The sequence below is a fragment of the Orbicella faveolata genome, unplaced genomic scaffold, assembly GCF_042242905.1.
Source record: "Orbicella faveolata isolate gen_17 unplaced genomic scaffold, um_ofav_v1 contig_15, whole genome shotgun sequence".
Taxonomy (NCBI): domain Eukaryota; kingdom Metazoa; phylum Cnidaria; class Anthozoa; order Scleractinia; family Merulinidae; genus Orbicella; species Orbicella faveolata.
This window is the reverse complement of record NW_028301542.1, coordinates 1,869,152-1,893,450: the sequence shown is the minus strand read 5'-3', so window position 1 is coordinate 1,893,450 and position 24,299 is coordinate 1,869,152. Positions and strand designations below refer to the sequence as shown.

General features: G+C 39.4%; 1 protein-coding gene across 4 annotated transcripts; it reads right to left on the bottom strand.

Annotated features, from left to right (window-relative positions):
• Positions 1 to 826: 826 nt before the first annotated feature.
• On the bottom strand, positions 827 to 21,400 carry LOC110068985 (BMP-binding endothelial regulator protein-like). 4 transcript variants are annotated; one of them, XM_020776399.2, is made up of 10 exons: positions 20,875 to 21,400; positions 20,687 to 20,772; positions 13,487 to 13,595; positions 9,470 to 9,507; positions 7,714 to 7,824; positions 6,599 to 6,650; positions 4,283 to 5,080; positions 3,727 to 3,917; positions 3,004 to 3,060; positions 827 to 2,291 (listed from the first exon to the last, which is right to left on the bottom strand). In XM_020776399.2, the coding sequence occupies exons 1-9, from the start codon at positions 20,966 to 20,968 to the stop codon at positions 3,046 to 3,048; spliced, it is 1,494 nt and encodes a 497-aa protein (XP_020632058.1). In that variant the 5' UTR covers positions 20,969 to 21,400; the 3' UTR covers positions 827 to 2,291; positions 3,004 to 3,045. The 4 variants fall into 4 exon arrangements, with proteins under 4 accessions (XP_020632058.1, XP_020632056.1, XP_020632057.1 ...); XM_020776397.2 differs by lacking the exon at positions 3,004 to 3,060 and having other exon boundaries at positions 20,875 to 21,398; XM_020776398.2 differs by lacking the exon at positions 3,004 to 3,060 and having other exon boundaries at positions 3,727 to 3,914; positions 20,875 to 21,398.
• Positions 21,401 to 24,299: the final 2,899 nt, after the last annotated feature.

The following is a 24,299-nucleotide window of genomic DNA, read 5'->3' as shown; positions in this document are numbered from 1 at the left end:
ATATGGCCCCGGTGTGTCACTAGGACATTCTGCTAAGCTGGTTTTCCTAGTACTAGTAAATAGTCATTACATATCGCTGAAAAACGTGATAGCTGCCGGAGGGTTTTCATATCGCTGCGATTGCTAGTAGAAACGGTTGCATTCATTTTCAAGCAGCTGGAGGAAAATGAAAACAAATTTTGCAGAGTTAGATTTTAAAAACTTTTTCTACTATTTCTTGACACAAAAACTATTGTTGAGGCATTTAAATCTTTGCAACCTCGTTCAACAACTTTTGGAGTACTTGCTGTTGTTCGCTGCTGCCGGGGCGCTATCTTTCAACTTTTTGAAAGGCGAAAGAAACCGGGTGATTACTTTAATGATGAAATTTTTCGGAAGAAATTTTGGACTAAAAAATTTTCTATCACGTATATTTAGAAAAATGATCAAATTCCTGTGATTGTGAACACTTTACGACAAGGAAGGCAGATCCAAAACGGTCCACAATGGGCACTAGTGTTTTCCTCAACTGCTGAATAATTGATTAGTTTGTTCCTATTTGTTCAAGCTAAACTGTCAATAATGACACTAAATTCATTTACACCGTTTATAATCACAGAGCGTTACTTCCGCAAATTTAAAAAAAAACGTCTGAAATTAAACCTATTAAGAGCATGGTACATGCGAAATTGAACGCCCTGGTTTCAGCTGAGATGCATTTTAACAGAGGACCGAGCTTTGTTAGCCAATCAGAACGCAACTCTTTCCTGAACTTTTTCTTCAGCCTCCGTTTGATATTGAGGCTTAGTACGAAACAGTTCATGTCCAAGTGAATTTTGACACGTCCTTAGTATGTTATGAAGCTTGTTTATTATATGAAAGGTTTTGCACTAGGTATGAAAGACAATAAAGAGTCTCCATTCTAGTTGTGGAATATACCTCTTAGTTATAAAGTGCTTCAAAAATCTAATCCTCGATAAATAATTATAGATATTGCCTTTCACAAGTGCGAAGACTAATTTTTATATAATAAGATTTGACCTAAAGCTCAAGATTTCTTCGAGCAAACAGTTATTACGATAATATTATAACTTATGCAATTTTTCCAACTTGAATACAAAGGGATCTCGTTTTACAGGTTCTTAGGCTCGACTTCCTTTGCCTCGGGTCCGGTCCCCGAGCGTCCCTTGCAGGCAGAAATGCGGGCTCCTTTCCAGACCAGCGACTGGTAATCGAGCCTAACAAGTTCTTAGCTACGACAGCACTTACGGGAGAAAATTACTGATGAATAAATAGCCAACCCCGTTCCCAGGGCTTTCCCCTCTACCTGGGAACGAGGTTGAAATAACAGCATGGTGTAGCTAATAAAATTTCAACTTTCATAACCAGGCTTCCTCTATGAAACAGCCACACTTTCAACACTTCTAACCTCATAGTCGGCTCCAGTTTGCCAGGCGGTTCCTTGTTTGACCACTAGCCTATATCTCTCGTTATTGTAAGTTACCAATTTGGTTAATTTACAAACCGACGTCTTCGCTTACTCCGTGCTTGGGATCCTCTCTATGTTAAAATACCGCGACACGAAGCCCTCCTGGCGCTGCTAAATACTTGTCTATAAGTCAATTCTGTGACTACCTCCTGCCGTCTAGACAAAGAGTACGCCCGAGGGGGACCGGGAGGAACTCCCTTCTATGAAGGATGGCGGTGCTCGTCGGGAATTTTGAAATGAACCCCTAATAGGTACCAAAGTACTTTTTTGTGGGCGTGGCTTAAAATTTTGTTACCCCTAAGAAGCACCAATTCTAAAACAGCACATTATCTCCTGTCATATTTTTCCGGCTCAATACCACAAAGTTACCGCAAAACCTCCCGCTGTGGACCTTTTGAGGCTGACACTCTAAAAGGAACCAAAACCGCTTTTTAAACCCTTAAAAGTACGACGAGCACCCCCCTCCTTTTTACATGGGAGTCCCCCCGGGCAAAGAATACGTATAGCTATTGGCTGCTGTACAGTTTAAAATGTCTTGTATTCATGTTCCATTGCTTATGGATTTTTCCTTTCTCTGGCGTCGCCGTGTAATGGTATTGTTCCTCATCTCCTTGTGTCATTTAAATACTTCCTTGGGACTCTACAAGCTAGGCCAGGTTTCGCTGAACCACTGACCAACTGTTGTTAGTATGATGAAAACTACGTATGGGTGTTTGCTAAGCTAACTTCATCTGCCCTTCTCATTGTTTAGTCTTCTAATCCACTGATGGCTTCTCTTGGTACTAACAGCCGCAACCCGCAGTTTAGTCTGAATTAAAGCCAGCTGTTGAAGAATTCAAAACAAAACAAGCAGTCAGAAAAGCTGCGGAAAGTGTCTTCTGTAGAAGTACTGATTAGGCTGTAGCCTACTATCCTCCTACATGTACACAGACGCTTTTTGGGCCCGTCACACAATCTTTTGCGTGACGAGCCCAAAAAGCGTCTGTTTTGGAGGCTAATTAGGTCGTTGTTAGTTTCCCAACTCGCAGCAATTACTTGAATCGTCACGCAACGCTTGTTCCGGCTTAGAAGAGTGTGGCGTTACATGCGTGAAGATTCGAACAACATTTGCGAAGTCAAACCAGTGTCTCTTGTATGTTAGTATTTCCCAGCAACTTGTCTTCTACCAAAAACTATTTCAAATTGCAGTGAAAAAAAAGGGTTGGAAGTACACGAGATTATGTGACGTGAAATTCTGTTTCACGTAACAATGATGTGTGCAACTTCGAATTTACTTTCTTTACTGCGTACGACAAGTTGTAGGAAAATTGATGTCAGTAGCCATGGCAACAAGACCTACATGATTTAATTTCGCGTTCCGATTGGTTACTTAATTGAGATCGTACAATCCTTAGCTACAATCATTTATAAATCTAACGCAAACGTTTTAACCAAAGAGTAAGCGAAATACATTTAGTCTTTTTTCACTAACTATTAGGTGTAAACTATGAAAAATTATTTTATTTTAGTGTCGGTGAACAGTGAATGATATATACCTCGCACTTTTTCAGCTCGATTAATAAATATCCTCCGCTTATTCACCTCCGCTCTACCTATCGGATAAATTTCTCATATGAACAGGAACGTTATGTGGTAACCTTCTCCCTAAATTTAAGTTTTTCTTACTAAGGTAATCATTACACCGGTTTTAAGTGAAAACGAAAATGAAAAGTGTTATGTATACCTTGAGAAAGGATTCTTAATTTAGTTAGTAATCACTTAAGCTGTTTCTATTATTATGGGTTAGTAATTATCCCGAAACAAAGTTATAACGGTTCCGGTTAAGAACTAAATTCTTGAAAAGTACTTGCTTGATCTCATTTGTATTTTGTCGTTTTTCATTTTTGCCACAAGGTTAGGATTTCATACTAAGTATTAGATGTTTAACAAGTCCTTGTGCTATGGAACAGTCAAAGCTTTCCGAATCATATTAGGAAGTTTGGTTAGATTGTTACTCTCTGTCACAGCCCTTTCGTTTGTCGAACTGCCGTCAAAGTAAGCGAGATCTGGAGATCGGAGTTCTAATTTCTTGATTACTAGAAACCTTCCAGTTACTGTTATGTACCCCAGATATCGCAACAGTCTAACATGGCGGTTCGTCTGTCCGAGAGGGACTGTGGCATAGTATCAAACGAGTGAATGGTAAAATATATTTTCTCACAATCTGATTGGTTAATGACGAGTAGAATAAATTCGAGGAAAATTTTCAGATATCTCACCTGTGGAGGACATTTCCACTTTTGAATGCATTTTGTCTTTTGACTATTCCACACAGTACCCGCCGGACACCGACAACCAGGCACGCAAGACGTGGTGGGGCACGGGACGCTTACGTCATCCTTGTTGTCGCACGTCCGCTGACATACGGGAACGCAGTCGTCAAAAACAGCGCCTCCTTTGCAGGAAACTCCTTACAACCAGGAAAATAGAAACTCAAACTTTATCTTGGAGTTGTTGACTATTTAGTGCAGTGCATTTTTAATTTAATTGAGTGCAAAGTGTCGATTATTTTAGGTTTAAAAACAAAGTTTTATCATGGTGCAGGTGTATAGCAAAATTAAAGCGCAGTTCACACTAAGCTATGAATTTTACACTAACGTTCTTGGAATCGGTTTACATTCTTTAATTAATAGCTTTGATAATATTCCGCACCATATATTCACATCCGTAAGACTGTAGTTTGGTATCCCAGGTGGATTCCAATATCCTTGGGATATGAATATATTCCGCTATCCCAGGGATATGACTGTATCACGTGCACACTAAGAGACTTACCACAAGTGTTTTTCCTGCCCCAGGACACTGTGACTCCTTCTCGTCTACACGCGCGTGCGTAAGCCATCACTGCCTCACATTCACATCGCCTCCCTGAGCACTCACACACGTCTGAGATACAGGACCAGAAAAACGCGTTGGGTTTCACCTTTTTATGACAGTTTGCAAACTGCTTCTTGATTGGCCAGCAGCGCTTGTGGGCTCGCCAGTAAACCCTCAAACGGTTGAAACATTTTGAAACGGTCGAATCTACGGGAGGGGAGGGTGCTTTTTCGCATCCGTGACTCCTGCGACCCAGCGACCAACCCTCTCCGAACTCGCGGGCGGACGAAGCAAGCCTGCCGCTTTTCAGCACAAAATCGTCTTTCGAATTGGCGTTGAAATTGCCACACAGTCCGCAGACTTTTCCCTTAAAGCTCTTCGGCACGTGTATCTCGATGAAGCCATTGCCATCCCACTGAACGTGAACACCGATGTCGGACACCAGAGAAATGGTGAAACTACCCTTCGTTATCTGAAATTGAGGGAGATGATAGTACGGTAACTCCACATCAGACTTGTTCACTTTCACCATTAGGTCCTTGTGTAACACAATCGTCGTGTCACCCAGATGGATCGTGAGGGCCTTGGACCAAGCGTACACGTTGGAGAATCTTCGCTCAGTACGCATGCGTATGGTGAACTTTTCGCTGACACAGTCTGACGTCAGTTGGTAGCGACAAGTGCCGTGAAAGTTGAACATTTGGCCGTCAAATGTTTGGTAGTGTGGGTCTCCGTATGACGTACAAACACCAGTCTCTGAACAATGTGAAACATAAAAAAAATATATATATATATATATATATATATATATATATATATATATTAATATATTCCTAAATTTTTACAGATAGAAAACTTTTGTTACAGTTCTGCCCGGGAAAGTCATGTTTCCCTCAAGAAGCTGCCGGTATTTCATTAATGTTTTAAAATTCTAGATTTCACGTGTATCAGTTTTATTTCGATTCCTGGGGTGCTTACCATTTAGTAAAAGAATCCCGAAATTTCGGTTGAGAGTCAAATGGAACAGTAATTTTCCGGAAAATCCGTTCGGAAATTGTAGATTACCTCCAGAGGTAGTCCTCTTTTTCCGTTCGAAACGGAACGGCGAAAATTCCCTTTCCAGTTGCTAAATTTTCCAGTTTCCAGTCTCTCAGCAGCCGAAAACAATTACGGGAAATCCAATTGCAAATGGTAAGCGCCACCTCGTTCGGTTGGTTTGCTGATTTTGGAAAAACCCTTACCATTATTAAACGGTCATCCCAACTGGTTTGTTCTGATCTGACAAGGGGTAAGCACCCCTGGTATATGTATTCTTTTTCCGACCGTGGTTTTCTAGTTTCCAAATATGGCCAGTCAGAGCGTTATCACATGAGCTCCATAGGAGGCAATGTGTCAATAAACAACATGGCGGACGTTTCTATGCAGAACATGTGTGATAAATCAGTGGCGATATCTCATTGAAATACCACGCAAAGCTCGCGCAAAACTACGAGAGGTGACAGCAAAAGCGACCGTGTAGCGTTACTAACCGACTGATGCTCTCAACTCCTCAGTAGAATGTTTCGAAACGAAAGTTTAAGACATGTGAATCGGCTAATTCTTTAGAGGCCCGCTCGCTTGTTCTCGACAACGTATTATAAGGTACGATATTTGCCTTGTTTTATAATGATAAGTTTTAGCATAAACTGTGTGAGATATTTTGTAGTAGTGACACAGAAAGATAGTGTTTCAACCCATGCTATCAGTTTAAACATGTTTAATATGCAGTCGGACCTATTTACCACAATTCAGACAGGGCTGGTAGACTAATTCACATGTTTGGAGCAGAAAATGACGTGAATTTGTAAGTTCCCTTAGCCCGATTCTTAGATGGTCTGTGGTCGCTCGTTCTCACTCCCTCCTTGAAGAGACTTAGAGTGACTAGGGGTCATGTCCTTGGGTAATCAAATGGCGACGAGTGAAATTAGAAGTAGTTTCACGTGCATTTTGTCAAAATTCTGATGATTTCCAATTATTTCAGTTTTGACAAATCTCATGTGAAATTATTTCGTAATTTCACGCGTATGCTCTTTGATTAACTGTTAACATCATTAGTGACGAATTACACTTTCAAACTGGGTGTTTGACTTGCTTATTATATCGAGAAATTTCGCGTCAAACGTTCATAACAATTTTGTAATTTCATTCGTGAAATTATAAATTACCGCTAAAATGTCGCGCCAAAATTAAGGAGTACTTTGTCGCCCACGATATTTTGAAAGATATTGTTCTTACCCTCAATGCACTGCGGGCAGCAACCTCCGGGAACCTGACCTGGTGCCTTGCCCTTTAGTAAACGAACAAATAAAAAAGCTAATTTTAATAAAACACTACATAAATTGGCAATCAATAGCGTTTCTCATAAGATTTTGACTTGTTTATAGTACCTGGTTAGTTTAAAACCTAAGTCAAAACGGTAACATGCCAATGATTTGGACGTGCGATTGGTTGCTTTATACCAGGGGGGTACTCCGTTAATGTTTGGGTAGGTGTGTGCCCTGTACTAGACCATGATCAGCTTGATTTTGCTACCCCACTCAAGGTTAGGCACCAAAAACCCCTACCCTATCCCAGACTAGCTATTTTCCTTGCAGAAACTTTATCACTATCGTAGTGCAACATACACTAACTATTACTAAACCAATATCTTACAACGTCACTTCCGACTTTCAGTTTCTATTATAGAACCCCGTGTAAAGAGCCCTGTTCTACACTAAATTAATTATACACTGGTCACTTTTCCGATAATAATAATAGCCTATTCTAGACGCTTCACAGCGGCACATACCCATATATCTTATCTATGGGAGTGCCCCGGGATTTATAGGACGAGAAGTTTTGAAGACTAACAAAATTTTTTCCAAAATCAATCAATCCCTCAAGAGAAGGAGCGACACTTCGAAGTGTTGCATTGTAATAGCTAAAGTAAAATGATGAATTTCCTCGCTTAGTGAATCCATTCTTGTGTGACAAAATCTTTGGGCTAATCCAGTCCAGCCACAATCACAAAACTTGAAAGTTCCAAGTGCTAAGAATGAAATTGAAAGATTGTATGTCTTTTATCTGCTCGACCTAAAGAAGGAAAGCGACGCTAGTCGAAATACTATCCGTTCCATGTCTGTATTATCATTATTTCAGTTCGGCGATTAATAACAATTAGAGTGGTTTCTAGTACTTGCATTCCTGTCTGAGAGACATTTGGAATGAGAACTGCGCCATCATATTTCATACGTCGTGTGGGTCTCGGCATTGATGTCTTCCTGAAGCATCGAAATGGCCTGCTAATGATAAGGAAGTAAAGCTACTGTAGTGTTTTGGACACACTATGTAAGCAAACATCCACTGCTCACCTCCGGGCATTTGAGTGATTCTGCAGAAGTGCATTTCTGAAGTTCACACGTCACAGTTCCATTTGTACAGAAGCAGATCTGGCAATTCCTCGCGAACCACGACTCGTTATTCTGTAAAACGATGGAAGAAAAAACGCAATTAATGTAATTCTAGAACTCATTGGGAGATGTTTAAACACTCCGGTGCCCTATGGTCCACTCTGGAGCACTTACGTGCATCTCAAGGTTCTTGAGACAGTTCAAGGACACTGCGCCACTCTTGAAGCACTTTGAGCTACTTCTGAGTACTTCCTACATCTCGTGGCACTTTGAAGCATTTCCGGAACACATCGAAGCACTTTGAGCTAGGCACTTCAACCATTCAAAGCACGCTTTGAATCAATTTAAAGTATTCCATTTTGAGAAATTTGGATGGTTTATGTAAATTTCTAAGAGTAAAGGAATAACACCAAAATATTCAACGAGTTCCCTGTGTGCCTCAAGTGGAAGCTATATCTAGATCGCAAAAAGTTATTCATGTATGGGTCATGGAATGCGACATTTAAAAGTCTTCGTGAAATCCTAAATCGCGTCAATTTGAAGAAGACACTTTATAACAAGAACTCTAAAATGCTCCCGCGTACTGACCGTTCCATATTATCGGCGGACGTTTTTATTGAAAGTCCTAAAGAACTGACTTACACAGTCAAACCTCTTCATAACGGCCACCTTGGGGAGAGCAAATTGGCCGTTGCAGCCGTTATGGGGAGGTAGGGATGTAATATGACAATTGTATTTTTTCGGGGTTGCAACATTTTTATAAACTTAAAATAATCAAAATGTATGGATTAAACAGAAACCAAACGGAAACAGAGACCAACGACGCGTGGTCCGGATCAATTTTCGTCACCTTTTACAATAAAAATTGGGATTTGTATGCACCGTTCGTCAGTCGTTGATTAACTGGCCGTTGTGGAGAGGTTATTTTGCAAGTTCGAACGCGCTTTAGTGGCCATTGTGGAGAGGTGGCCGTTGTAGAGAGGTTTAACGTCATTCCCCAATATAGCATTGCGCATCCTTACTACACATAATTTATGGCGTCATTAGCGCGTTCGTGCACGCGCGCATTGGAAACATGGCGGATTCACCTTGATATTGAGTTCGTTAGTTGAAAAATGGCTATTACTCACTAACGAGCTCGGGCAACCCAAATTTTTTTCCAGTCATTTTAATCAACTAACCATTAGCTTTGCGTGAGAAAAGACTGATCTGATTTCTATTGTTGAGAATTGAATAAATAAGGAAAAAAGCAGCTGCAGTATAGTCTTCTCTATTTTGCAGTTTGATAGCCCTAGCAAGCAATTTGGTTCCAATATTTTAACAAGGTTTCAGCTGTCTGTCGAAATCAAACTTAAAAAGTTTATTTGTGTCCGACACAAGTATTGACTGTAGTCATGAGTCTGGGCTCACAAAGAGTTTACAATAACTTGGAATGCGTTCTTGTAATAAGCATGGGACATTTTCAATATCTCACTGCTCCTCAGTTAACGAGCATGGGCACCCCCCATTTTTATTTTATAATTAAAGTTCTCATATGATAAATATTCATTGGACAAAGTTTAAACAAAAGTCTATGTGAAGTTTTATTTCAGGGAAATTACCTTAAATAAGTTTGAATGCATGGACCGTCCGCCGGGACAAAAAAAACGTGGCCGTTGTAGAGATGTGGCCCTTAGTGGAGGTTCGACTGTAGTTATTTATTTAAGATTATCAATACCTTGTGCGTTCTTCCGTCATGAGTACACGATGACGATCCTACCATAAGAAAAAATTTGTTTGATTAGTTGCCATAGTGACCAGCAGCCTGTCCCACATTCTCTCAGTCAGTTGCTCAGAGTGAAGGAGAAGGGAAAGGTGTTAGTTATAACTGTGGTAGATGTAGTTTAGGCGTATGTTTGAAATCTTATCCTTTCCCATCGCTCAACCAAATAACTGCTGCTATTGAGCATTTTTTGGGGTAACCCAGTGGTTTAAAATCTGTTGAGCCCGGCCCGCAGCAGCTTACTATCGATGAGTAGCATAGCATTCTATCATAAATGCCGTTCTCTGATTGGCTGCGCTACTCACTATCTATTCCGTTGTACATAGTTAGTAGCTTGGCAGTGTGCGGTTGTTAGAGAAATGGCGGCTGCTTCTTTGCGTTTTCGAAGTGTCTGGGGAAGGGATTTAGATAAAGTTTTGAACTACTATTAGATTTATGCCAAACAAATAGATTATTTGCTCTCGATTTCTATGTAAATGTAAATCTTATTCATAGTGGTCATGCACTTAGCTATACAAGCATTAAGCTTAGCTGTACTTTACAGGCATGCCACTGAAACAAACAACAACGTGATAGTTGACGAGGGCGCAGAAATCCAGAAGGTTCTAGGTAACTGTTGGAGATAGGGCGCGGTCTTTCGCGTATTATGTCCAAAAAGCACTGAACAATAAAATCGTCTATTTGATCGATAGTATTTGCTTAGTTCATCAGCCAAACCCGGAGCTCAAAATCCGGCTATTCTGATCTCGCTCTCTGCTCACCCCACTTAACTTTATGGCAGAAAATCTCTCCTTACATTAATTGTGCAATGTTAATACTTTGATAAGTAAGCAAAACGACAAGATAGTAAAGAAGAAGATAGCCATTTTCATTTAACTTCCAACTGCAACTAATTTTATCAGAATGTCAATCTGTTTTCCCTTACACACAGCTGTTTGGGGGCTATGGTTGTCATCGACTAGTTTTGTTACGGGCTAAACTAGCTCAGCTCTGTACCGTAGAAAGGTCGCGACTTTAGAAAGGACTCAAGTAAACGGATTTTATCACGTACGTACAAGCTAGCCGGAAGCTTGTGAAATCCTAATTTGTTTAAATTCTTGTATTACCAAAAGGTGCACTCGGAAATGTGTAGGATCAGTTTTCTGTTGTTTTGTCTCCATGCCGAACTTATTAAACGCTGATAAGCCATTTATCTGGCCCGAACAGAGATTAATTCACAGCTTCTTTTTCGCCTTTTCATAACAAATTTCAAAGGAACAAGTCACGGGAATGCTTGTTAGCAATTTAACTTAACATGTTTGCACAAGTGAGCCAATACTCGGAAACGAGATTGCGCAATTTTGGATAAAACTTTCCCTTGATCTTAGCAGAGTGCAACTGAGCGGATTGGGGGTTTGATTTCCTTAAGTGACCTCCATGGCCGCAACGATTGTTTCATATAAACCGATTTGATCCTGTTTTCACTGTCTTCTGGGAAGCAAAAGTGATAAATTTACGTTTCCAAAATTTACGATTTCAAATGTCGACGTTTGCGGATACTACGTGTGGAGGGAAGCCAAGTGCATACCTAGCCCGCCCACCTTACGAGTAATGTCCACGTGCGAATTGCACACCGGTCTTGGACACACGTTTCCACTCAATGTCTCCCATCTTGCTTTGTTTTCTTTGTCACTCTACTTTGTAAAGACTCAAACCAAAGAAATGTTAACGAGAGGACTTGTCGTCGCCTTTTTCAGCTGCAATTACTTTGTCTTATACTGAAATTGCCGCATCTTCACTGAGACAAATGGGTGAGACTCCTTGGCGCCTTCGTTTAGCTTTCAATCTAACCTACTGTTCTTTGTCATCCCTCTAGTCATGTTTATGCTTTTAATAAATCCAAATCCAGCCAGGAAATGTTTGCTACGCGGTAATCTGTAACAAATGTCCTTAAAGTTTCATTTCGTAACACCCCAACCTATTTTGAATTCCACGGTTTAGTATACTAAAACGTTTTTCATAACATAGTGCATGGGGGCATCCATGTTTAGGGTTGGCAGTGTCTTAAAACAATAGTGATCTACATCGATTTTCCTCCTTTATTATCAATACACTGCCAAGCAGATAGGTGCTGAGAATAAAGAAACGAATCAACTTGAGAACACTGTTTATTAATGAACACAAAGCTGGCACACCTTGTGGGCACGGCAAATCGTAGCGAAAGTCGATATTTAGATTGAAACGCGATGTTATGGTTATTTACCAACAATTAATTAAAGTGATATTTCAGCTTGAGGCATTTAATTTTGACCATAATTGTTTGTTATATATATAGTAATTTGTTTTTTCAAACATATTAAATCAATCTGCAAACATAACGTGTGCGAAAGCTTATTATAAACAGGTGAAAAAGTTATACAGGAAATGCAAGTTTTTTGAATGATTTAATTTCACAGATACCTTTCACGACTTCTTCGTCTTTGAAACAGCAATCATTGAACCTCGCTGAAAGTTTTCATTTACTTATGAGTACAATGTTGGGTCAAATGAACGGAAATAAAGAAAATGTTGATAGCATCACCAGTCGCAGTGACGCCATATGCGGTGTGATCAAAAGTTTCTGAGTAAAAATAGGCGACCGCCCTTTACGTTGCGCGGCGTTGTTTAATGAGTCAAGCCGTCTTAATGTCGGCACAATAAACGAATTAGGATAATAAAAGGCTATTATCAAGCAAAGACGCTAATTTCAAGAGGATCATAACTACCAAGTAGGGTTATTAGTTCGAAGGAGACATTGTGGGTTTGCAGTGTGTAGAGTTTTAAAGTGTCTGGTAAAGCGGATTCTGTAATTAGATTCAAATGAGACAGCGGTGATTGCGAATCTACACAAATATTTGTTTGGACTAAATACGAGAAAACAAACACCCATTTAGATTAGATTAGACTCTGTAGGGTAAACATTTCAAAGGTTTGATCGAAGCCATTCATGCAATCCCATAATCCACCGTCCAAACTGGATGGAGTCCATTCAAATCGGTTGCAACTTTCTTGACATATGTCGTTCTGATCAGTCACACCTCAGTCCGGTACTTTTTAAACGAAAGCTATTGAAATCTTTCCATGTGGTACGGCTAATTATGCTGTACAAAGTGATTCTGACTGTGAAATCTGTTGATGAAACCCAAGTATAGATTGGGTTTGATTACCGGTACTTAAAAATGAAAGCTGTTCAGAAATTCCGCCCCGGTTTCTGTGGTGCAGTGTGTTTACAAAACACAATTCATTTATCCAAATTGGGAAATTTTACGTTTTAACTGAATTGGATGTTTTAGAGTGAAATGGTAGGAGTTACATCAGTGCACAAGAAGTGATAGTTTAAACCTTCCTATTGGATTAATTAGTGACCAAAAAATTTGACTGCATGCATAGACCACCTTGAAACTCGCTTAATCGTGATACCTGAACACCGATTCCGCCGGAAAGAGCACTGAAAACTCAGTAAAGTTTCAAATTTTGAAAGAACGATCTTCATTTAGAGGCAAGTATTGTTCTGTAAAACATTACGATCGTATTTCAGACTTGAAGTCTGCATAATGTTAGTGTAGCTTCCTTCTCAAAACACCGCCATGGCAACGCGTTCAGACGACCGAGAACTTCTCTACGACTGTGTTAAAGATTTCACTCAAATTTAAGATCTCTTACCGCTTGAATTACCGCTTGCGGTATCGATGATTTCTCTGTAAAACTTGAAATTTTCATCTGAAATACAGGTGGTCAGTCCACAATTTGATTGAATTTCGCATCGATGTCTATTCACATTCTGCGGTGCGTCTGCGGTTACCCGCTTTCAAGTTAATTAAGTCCAGAGATATAGGTTAACCTATTTAAGATCATTTAGTATCCACATTTTTTTTCCTGAAGTCAACGTTAAAATTATTCTTACTTTTTGACAGAATACAGGCATAAGTTTTGCTTTTCTCCAAAGGTCTTTACCTTGACTTTCTTGGCAAACAGGACAACATTGACCTTTTTGCTTGGCGATGACTCCTGTGCACCCATTTATTCTTGGACAATCTTCTCGAGCGCATTCCACAGACTTGTTCTGAAAAAGGTGATAAACGCGTTAATCGATAGTTCTTTATAATTCACGACCTACATGTAAAACTAGTAAATTTTATCCGTTCCGATGGGCCAGTGTCAAATTTGGGACTAGAAAAGTAAGGTACAAAGAAACTCGGTCTCGGAAAGATTCTTGCCCATGCAGGTCTGAAACTTCGTTGCGTTGCATAGTCACACAGATTCAGCGATAATCACAAGCTCAGACTATTCTTAGAGGATCTGTTTTAACGTTGGATCGCATTTTCATTTAGCCGGATCCAGACACCGCTATACTGTGATACCGAAACTAATACGTATGAGACAAAGTTAATAACTAGAATATCTTTTTTCACCGGCTTAGGTGATTCCCTTGAAACTAAAGGTGGAAAATTTTACAAATCTTTATTAAGGTGATCTTTGCAATTCCGTTTTTCAAAATACGAAATAAGTAAAATGAACTGATCACCATGCTCTCGAAAGAGATATCATGTGCTCAAGGTGTCGTATAATCCCTTTGAAATATCAGATCCAAGAGATAGCGTATTCAAATCAGCGTTCACCCAATTCTTTTGGTGTGGCGTAAGGCAGCGTCCACACTGCGCCGGCTTTATTTCTACGGTTAGGCGTACCGTCCACACTAATTTGTCAAGCTTTTCGAAAACGCTCTTCAAAGCGGAGGAATTTGAAAACCCCGGTTTTTGGTTTTCGTGTGGACGGAAAACATTTTGAAAATGGAGCTTTTCGAAAACGATGACGTCACGACAATCATGTGATTTGCTTGACAGAGTTTTTTTCAAACACAAATCCAAACTGACCGGTGATTGTTACGGGGCCTAAAACAGCTTAGGGAGGAAGAAAATCTTGAATCATTGTAATCAGTAGATGTACGGGTTATTAACCAGGCTTGAGGTCAATATGGCTGGATATTGGCAAGTTCTTTTTTGCGTGTTTATGGACCGAGCAGGAGTAGAGGTCCACAAACACGAACGAGGCCAATATCCAGCCATCTTGACCGAACAAGCTCTGTCAATAAAGGGCTTATTTTATGGGAGAAGAACGGGATTTTCTTCCGGGACACAGTGGGCAAGATAGCGCCATCTTGCCTGCTCGGTTAGCCAATCACCGCGTAAGATTCGGTTCATCTTGCCCGCTCGCGGAGCTAGCCATATGACAAATGTACAATATAGCTAAAGAAACTCATCATCGAACAATTACTCATTTTGTATTTGTCGTGCTCGAGTTCACAACGTATCTTCACGGGTACAAAGTTCAAGTTTTCAGTTATTTACTTTCTCTGACGATTAAATGGGTCCGGAAATCGTTGTTTCTCCAAAAGTCAACTTAAGGAGAACTGATGGAGCCCAGCAAGGTCCATACAGAAACATTACTCCCGCATGCAGAACGGTCTGCATTGAGCAGGCTTGGTTAATAAGAGATTTGTTAAAGACCTTATGATTAAGCGTGCTTTAGAAACCTTACCCGGTCCAATATTTTAACCTTGGCTTATTTTTTTGTTATTGGACCTCTCGGTCAGTCTAATTAAGGAGGCTATATTTTTTTCTGAGCTTAGTAGTTCTAATGAACTGATTTGCACTGTTACATTTTCAATATTGTTATTCATGGCTAATAGGAAAACTGTTTTCTTGCTTAGTAATTTCCAAAATATTCGCTTAAAATTTTAAGATGCTATTTGTAAGGCTGACATTATCATGAAATTGGTCTGGAAATTGTTTTTTCTCCAAAACTCAACTTAAGGAGTATTGATGGAGCACACCAAGGTCATTATAGAAACATTTCTACCGCATGCAGAACGATCTGCATTGAGCAGGCTTGATTAATACTGAAGAAATTTGTTAAAAGACCTTATGATTAAGCGTGCTTTACTGAGAAACCTTACCCGGTCCAATATTTTAACCTTAGCTTATTTCTGTTATTGGACCTCTCGGGCAGTCTTGTGATAAGGAAATAATTAAGGAGACTGTATTTTTTTTCTGAACCTTGAAACTCTAGTGAACTGATTTGCACCGTTACGTTTTTCATTATTGTTATTCATGGCTTATTGGAAAACTGTTTTCTTGCTTAGTAATTTCCAAAATATTCGCTTAAAATTTAAGATGCTATTTGTAAGGCTAAGAGGTTAAAATAACTCAATAATGTTCAGAAACTGCCAAAAAGAAAGGTAAACGCTATTCTCTGTCGCTACAGCGAAATACACTGTTTCGTTCAGTTTTACGAAGACAGAATGAAACATTGCATAACCTAGTTCGTGATAAACACAGCTTTCACATGAACGAGCTGTGCCATGGAGAAGATATCGGAAATATTGGACTAGCACGTTAATGTCACCCGTTTGACGTCAATGCGGTCTGTTATTTTCAATGTATAGCTGATAAACAACTTCGGAATATAAAATGTAAAGTATTTCAGCTCTAATTTCATAAAACAATTTTTCTAAAATTACAGCTCTTGCTCTCAGTAACGAGTAGTTTGTTAGACCAGTCCATACAACGAATATTCGTCACATGCAAAGAATGGCCATTCATAGCACTTTTGTTTAAATTCCCCCCCTTTAAAACTATTCTATTCTGCGTTTATTCCTTCAGTTTAGAGCCAGTGTGATAATAGAAAGTTTGGTATGACACTGTACAGTCTCTAATAACTTTAACCTTATCTTCCAAGGATGATAATAGCTTGAAATTATGTACTTATGAAATTATTCACAGAGCAGAAACAGTATCTCACGGGGGTTTGGAAGCTCGGCAGAAAATGTTTTGAAAGTTTATGACGTCAAAGTTACCCTGTCGGCATTTGATGGCGCCACATTCACCTGGAATCTCGAAACCTGTAGCTTTCATTTGAATGGTCATACACTAGGGGTTTCATTTTTAACTTGGAACTGGAAAATATTTATTATTTACCAAGTTGTGGTGGTGAAATGATTTCACTCCATCACTCCGTCGCTTCTAGTTAGCCGTTTGGAACGAGGGGGGCGGGGGGGGGGGGGGGAAGACTCCCATATGAAAAGACAAGGGATGCTCGTCGAAAAATTTGAATTTAACTCCTAAGGGAGATTAATGTGGACGTTGCTTTGGCTTCATTACACCCCTAAAAGATACCACTTAAAACGGAATAGGTTCGATGACTAGTCACTGTTCAAGAAGGGATCCTGCGCGCACTTGTAGACCCGACACGCGTACTCGAGAGATCAGCGGAAATCAAACCTAAAAACAGAAATTAAATGAGAGCGTTTCTTTTATTATTATATCCTCGAGTGCACCCTAAAGGATACTTTGACAGCTATAAATGGTGACGTTTCGTCATCAACACCCTAAGTGAGAGCAGAATCTTTGATTTGTACCCGAGACGACGAGTACCCCCGACCTTTTCATATAGGAGTCCCCCCGCCCCGGGTTTCGGACGCCAGCCGTCTAAGGCCGTTTTAAAGTCGCTTGCAGCGTGTAAAGTTAGTTCTTCTCGAGAGGTAGGAGGTAGAACGATCTTTTCATTGCAAGGAAAATACTTATGAAACGCTTAAAAGTCAGAACCAAGTAATAGAATCAATTTGACTTGATAAAACGTATGGCAAGAATGTGCTCATTTTTTTTTTTTCAGTGATTAAACTTAAGTGCTTTAAAAAGCTGTTATCACTTCTAAAGTCTCAAAAGGTTTAAACATTTTGATCAACACTTAAAAATTGTCACTCTTGTGTGTTTTGGATATTTCGCTCTCCCAGATTAAGAACTGTTAAACGACACTCTGGTTACAACTTTGTTAAAAAACGAACTTGATTTAGACAAGAATAGAGGGCAAGGACCGAACTGCAAAGAAAGTTCGCATTGTAAAAATGTCTTCCGACAGTCGAAGCTTGTATCGAGGAAAGCGTTTTGGAATTGAACAGTTGGAATTTTTTCTATTTGTTTTTTTCAACGCCTGTTTGACGCACATTCCCTTGTATAGACTGGGGGGCCTTGTAAACAAGATAAGGGTTTTATTAGCGAGAAAAAGAATTACATTTGAAGGAATTTGGAGTGAATTCTTCATCTTGCGTGTGAGTAAACTTTTAGACTTCTGTTTGCTGATTGATATCAAACTTGATTAGAAACTTGACTTCAAGAGGTCACACTCCTTCATGGGTCGAACAAGAATTTTTCCTTCTCCCGTTCCTTTAGAGCTTGTAGTTTACGTATGGACAAAATTTCAGTTTCCACTACTGAAGAAATATTTTTCGAATTTGGAGATTAAGTATTTTCCTGGTGTCGCGTCAGGGTTGTTTCGCAGGAATTCACTGACATAGAAACTCGCACGAAAAACGCAATTGGCAAAACAAACAAGGCCCTTTTGTCCTATTTTAATAGTTTCTTTGTTGTTCCATCACATTTATTTCAACAGCAGCTTCTCCGGAATCTTTTTTTAAACCTAAAATTGTTTATACTCTGGATTCTAAACTATGGTATAGATATATAGTATTTTTCTTCTGATAAGCTGCTATTTATGTTATGGTTAGGGCACAAAATAACGACGGCCAAAATCCAATTGGGTTAATTTCCTTCTGGCTGTGGAGATTGTTTTTATTAATTTCACTGCATGCAATTTCATGGAAGCACCGAGAAACATTAAATTTACCTTCAATTATGGGAGTTATCTTATTAAATAATTTTGATTATGACGGTAACAGTGTGCCAAATGAGATTTCTTCCACAACGAACTTGGATGAACATGCCAAATTAATCCGATTTTTCTCTGCCCTAAACTGATCAAAGGAACATGCAATTTTCGTTATCATCTTATGGAAACAAATGGTTTTAATCTTGTTGCTGCTGACGTTAATGGAGGCGAGGAGATAAGGAATATCAATCAATTTTGACTTAACGTGCACGAAAGGATATGAACGTGTCATATCTTCGGAAGGAAGGGGTGTGTTTCAAATCATGTCTGTCATAGTTTGTCTTTCAAATTGAATGAAACGTAAGTTCGATATTGGAAATTAGAGCCAATTCGCAATTCAACAAGACTGCTTACCAATCATGTTCGACTTGAGTAGAATTTATTAAACTCTTGCCCTTTAAAAAAATTTTTTAAGATAAGTCAAGCTCTTTGCCCAAAGATTACAATTAATCAAGCTACTTTAATATATTTGTTTGCGGTCTAGAACAAGCTGTAGTGATAATTCTTGTTGGCCGTGCCCGGTATTTTCCTTATTGAGTGTAAAATAACCAAAGGTCAAAACGCGACACGCTAAAAATGCAAACAAGACACTTAACGAAGTACTTTGAAGGTAAATTTAACTGAACGAATCTTTTTATCCATTCTTTAGAAGAAGATGGATTGGCATTTGTTAGAGCAAATTTCTTCCTAAACTTTGCGAGATCCTTAAGAAAGGCCCAAAGGTCTTCCTCTGGGTTATTTTAGTCATCAATCTGTTTGTTAACGGCCCTTTCCCACGATCCACTGTCATTATTTATTACTCCAGATATTTATCAGTTTAGATTTCAATTTCAATTTCGAAAAGGAAGAAGTGAGCTAAGTGGGTATCTTATGCATTCCTTAAATAGCTGGAACTCTTGAGTTCAAAAATGCAACGTGTAGCTTTACTGTGAATTGGTCTTCCTACGAGCTGTTATCTAAGTTTCTGTAGTTTTATCAACGTTAACCGAGGTCATTTAAGACGTTTGTGCACTTGACTTCGGGCTAAAACCGATCTTTTCTTTGACACAAGTCAACCACGATGTTTGAAAGTAAATGATTGTAACTGTCCAAGAAAAAAATCCAAAGAACTCTTACAACGTACAAAACAAGGCATCAGCTTTTAAAACACGCAATATCCTATACTAAATAAAGAAGCTTCTTTTTTAAAGTCAATGACGACCAGGAGTGACCATTGAGGCTGTCCATAAAGCTGTGGGATTCTTCTGTCATTTTTAAGTTAACCCTGACTAGTCCAAAGTGTCAGAGGCATTCTTTTGCTTAGAGACCTACCCCCAAATTGAACCCTCTTGCTGCAGTCAACATCTTAAATTTAGCTAAGGGACACAGAGATGGGAAAAAATTAAAACGAGGACATATATTCTGCAGGCTGACGACACGATCGTGGTGTATAACGTTACAATGTGAGTTTCCACGTTTGGGAAACCATGCAATCTCGTTTATGTGGTCCAGGTGACTTCTGTCTAGATCAAGCTTCGCGTGCTTTCTAGTTGTCAATGGGATTACATCGTGTAAAATACCGCAGCTTTCTGGAAGAAGCCGGTTTGTCCTTGATAGCTTTTTTTTTGTTTTTCTATCAGGTGCAGTCTGAATGATTTTGAAGTGTTTCAACGATTCTACTCGATCGCCATTGTCATGTAATGGACAACATGAAGGGTGGATCTTTGTGAAGCTGACGTTATTCGCATAGCAAATGGGAACTAATTGACTGTAAATAACAAGCTATGACTGCAACCTTGGAGCACTTCAAGAGTAAATTGATGTTGACGAGGACGTAATGATCGGAATCGCTTTCGACTTTTCTCGATAAGCGAAACAGCACGAGTTGATTCTCGGCTTATTATGTTACTTTTTCACTGTTGCCCCGTCGACCTAGAAAATTTTAGTGTTGCCAAACTGACATGTTTTGGGTCGAATTTAGAAACGCGAGCTGCAGGCTTTATTTAGCTTGTTGATTTATCTAAATAAAGCATATAACTCGCTCCAAGTGTTTCTTCAATTATGTGCAATTAGATGGCGTAACCGAAACAACGACGAACAAACCAAATAAACGATCGCGTTTTGCATAACATAGACGGACAATTCGCGCCTGTTTGTTGTCACATTTTCTCAAGAACCTCGATGAACGGGCCGTTGGCCCAAGGTAGAAGTTATCACCAATAACTTTTCTTCCATCTGAAATGTAAATACGGCTCTTTGCCTTCCACCCACCGAATGTTTACGTTGAAATTTGAACAGCAATTTTTCCCATTTCCTAATCCTATAAAAACTTCCCTAGCTTTTTATAGACAGGCTTGTCAGTTAGTAGTACAGGCAGCTCTTATCTTCGGAAAAATGTAACGATCTTGTTATAAATTCTTTGCCAAGAAAAAAAGAAAAGGTTTCACCAACCTTGCAGCGACACACAAAGCAAGGATTTCCCGCCAAAATTGGTAGGTTAATGACTTCGTTTTCAGCTTCACACGACGCCAGGCTCCCTGGGTGTAAACAAAGTCGCCGTTAGTGGTTGTAAAGTTGCTCTCCTGTGGTTTGCAACCTTAAAAACAGGCTAGCGAACATCATAGGTGACTCACACAAACCTGCTAAAGGTGCTGTACAAGCCACGAAAGGGACGAGAAGCAAAATGACGAACGAGCTCAACAGCTGTAAATTAGCTTGCCTTAGGTCGAACATGCCAAAACGCTTTTCCAAAATATAGTCAAACCTAACCCGATTACGACTTCCACTTCACTGACTCTTAAGTGTCCAAGCTTGGGCTTTGTAATGACAAGCGAACGTGTGTCTCTCGCTTTTCAACAGATTTTTCCCACTTCCGTCACAAAGACTCGGAAATTTGTAGCCACCCAGGCGCCGGCGCCGTTGAGTAGGAGGAGTGTTGCTCCGTGTGATAGATGACTAGCACTCCTCGTCTGTAGCACGCGAGCGATAACCGATGACCGCATGACAGTAATCAGTGCGCTCGGCAAAAGCTGGCTCATTTCAAACATACCACTGCATAGCTCGATCATTTATCATCGCGACACACTCAAAACAGGTCAAGCTGTCAACAGAGATTTACATTTCGCGGTCGCATGTGTGTGTGTGTGTGTGTGTCATTCCGTTACGTTACTTTGGGGGCTTGGTGTGAATTGAGTTTTAAGCTCAATTGTTTTGTACCACGAGGCCTTTTTTTGTGAGTGGTGTTTGTATGTTTATATTTTTTCCCTTTTCTTTATTTGTCTACCGGATTCTTTGTTTGTTCCCGATTTCAATGGACAAAAGATGTCTGATTTAATCGCTGTCGCGTTATTGATACAGATCTATATGATTGCACTGCTTCTCAACGAATGCGTCCAGGTATCTGTCCATCACTGCCGATTCTCATCGCTTAATGTGACCGATTTGTTTTACAATTCGTTTGCACCTGTGTACACAGAGCAGAGGGTACATAAGGGGTGCAATTTTGGGGAAATTTCGGCACTAAGTGCCAAGTTTATTCAATTTATTATGAAGAATGATCTCTTCAATGTGCGCCGTCTGCCCGGCGCCTGCCATACAAGGCCCTAAAAATTGGCTTAATTTAAATAAGTCACTTAAAGCTATGAAAACGTGTTTCGCCCGACGCCAAAACATGTATAACCTTGTTAGAGTTACTTTTCGTGTCGCTTAAAGTTATTCGTTTGATTACCCCTTATCGCGTAAATCTCTTAACGGAATAGACATCAACACTGCTCGATAATAACCTCGCATACGACACGTTATCTACCGGGAAATAAGTTCAGCCGCCGACCTTGTTATCTGCTTTGAACTGCATGCGCGGCGAATCTTTGCGTTTCCACATCATTGAAATAGTAAAAAGGACAATAACGCATTCGTCTTAAGACGCCGTACTGGCGTGGGTGCATCGATTATCGAACTACTTTGAAATTTTTTATTCCTCTTTATAAGGTGTTAAAGTGATAAGAGATGAAAACAATTAATCAACTGCGGAGTGTTGACTGCTTTTTGTGTTACCATATAATGATTTTGAAGAGAGCTTGCCTGTCTTGCTTTGTTCGTTTGGGTACAAATTTGAAGTAATTTTCGCTAGGTAAATCCACTTATCCAAACTATGGATTCATCCTGTCGTTTTCTCAAGTTTCAAGATTATAGCAACTATTGTGTCACTAGCTACTTCTTTTTAATCTCAATATAATCACGTTTCAGTAGAATTCAATGCTAGTTTTCCTTCATTGCTTGCAGGGCGACACCTGACAAGCTTAGCCCGAGTGATCAGTACATATTTCTCTTAATAAATTCGATCTTTCTAAAACCTTTAAAGACCCTGACCCTATGCGGTAAAACGACTTGTTATGAAGTAATAGACAACTGTTTCCGCAGAGCCAGGCTTTTTCTGTGATATACGGTCGCCAGCCTTCACGGGTCTGTTTGAATATGGAGGCAGATTTAGCAGATGTAAGTGCTGGTTATCAATATAACGACCTCTACGATATTTGTTTCTGTAGTGTTTTCCTGTTATGTCACGAGCTTAATTTGTTATTTATTGTTACCTTCAGCTATTCCGTGACTTCTCGCGAACACATTTAACAATGATGTTTTTGTCACATAAATGGCATATAACATTCAACTAACTTCATGTTAAGTAGTATTCCTGTAATTTAAAAACATGCTTTTACTTCAACAGGTTGGTTTATCAGCAGAAATTCCACAACGTATTCCAAAGGTAGCTTCTTTTCAATTTGTTTTTGAGGAACATAAATAAATTCTACTCCTTCAATATTGCTGTCCACTGAAGCCTGTAAGAGGCAGGTGATTTCATTTTGTTAGATAATGTTGGCATAACTAAAAATAAACTGTTTCACGAAGCTTCTGCTCAGATGAAATTTATTTCGCAGAACATTCAATAACTAAAATTCTCAGTAAGAAGTTGAAAAAACCCAAACCACTCTGAAAACCGGTGGTGTTCTGTATGGTAAAACTAACATAGTATTTTAAACAAATGCTTGGTTATTTTGTGAGTATAATATAAGGACTTTAAAATTTATATTCAAATTTACCCACCAGTTTAACCAAAAACAAATTTATATTCGTGCGGTTATCGAGGAAATTTATCGGTTTTAAAAGCGTTCTCAAACTTGCTTAACAAACATAATTTAATAAATTATAGAACCTCTTTGACACTTTTGTTGAATAGTTTCACTTGTGTAGAAGCGTTATTTGTCACTTTCTGTGTCCGTAGTGCTCACCGTGACATTAACACTTGCAAGAACGCGAGGCACTCGCTTTCAAAATAGATAACAGATCTAAATTAAGCAAACAAATCAGCCGGTCTTGATTTGTGAAACCACTTGAACCCGTTAATAACACGTGCCAAGCCTGTAGGCATGATTTGATACAAATCGTAAATCGACGAAACGTTGAAGACTTGATCCAAGAATAAATTGAATATCTCGCTAACATTAAACCACGAAGTATGTGAATTGCTGTACTCGCGTTGCCAAATTGTTGTTGCCAGGCAACAAAGAGTTCATCATGTTCAGCCGATGTCCTGAGAATTTAATTTCTGAAAATCCCAATAAAAATACAGTGAAAGAAAATCAAAAGTCTTACAGATAATCGGATTAACCTTTTGAGGATCTTTGCACTGAAAAATTGTAATCCTCTCATAAAACTATTTCAAACTTGCAAGCAGTAATTGGCAATCCCTTAAAACAATTTAAGCTTTGCTTTCGTTTGTGCTAAGTAGCTAGTCGAAGCTGACCAATGTCGTGATGCTCTCCCATGGGGAAGGAGTGGGGAGTACAATGTTTCTTGTATTATTCCGTCTTCTTCTATCGCTTTAGTCATTTTATAAGCTCAGTTGATTTCTCAGAGCTATATGGATACCGCCATTTTGAAACCGCGAAATGGACAGTTTTGCTGCTATGGTTAAGTACCCAATTTTATTTACCAGCAACACTCAACTTCCCGTCGAAAACAAAGTAAAGGGAATACGAGCTGCTTTATCCCCGGAGTAATAACTAAT

What these genes read in the sequence shown, in the direction of transcription:
- LOC110068985 (XM_020776397.2), bottom strand. Translation starts at nt 20,968, where the DNA reads ATGTTCGACCTAAGGCAAGCTAATTTACAGCTGTTGAGCTCGTTCGTC. An exon ending in ATGACGGAAGAACGCACAAG is followed by an intron (nt 7,825 to 9,469) that starts GTATTGATAATC and finishes ATCGTTTTACAG; the next exon opens with AATAACGAGTCGTGGTTCGC. An exon ending in AATCACTCAAATGCCCGGAG is followed by an intron (nt 6,651 to 7,713) that starts GTGAGCAGTGGA and finishes CGTTTACTAAAG; the next exon opens with GGCAAGGCACCAGGTCAGGT.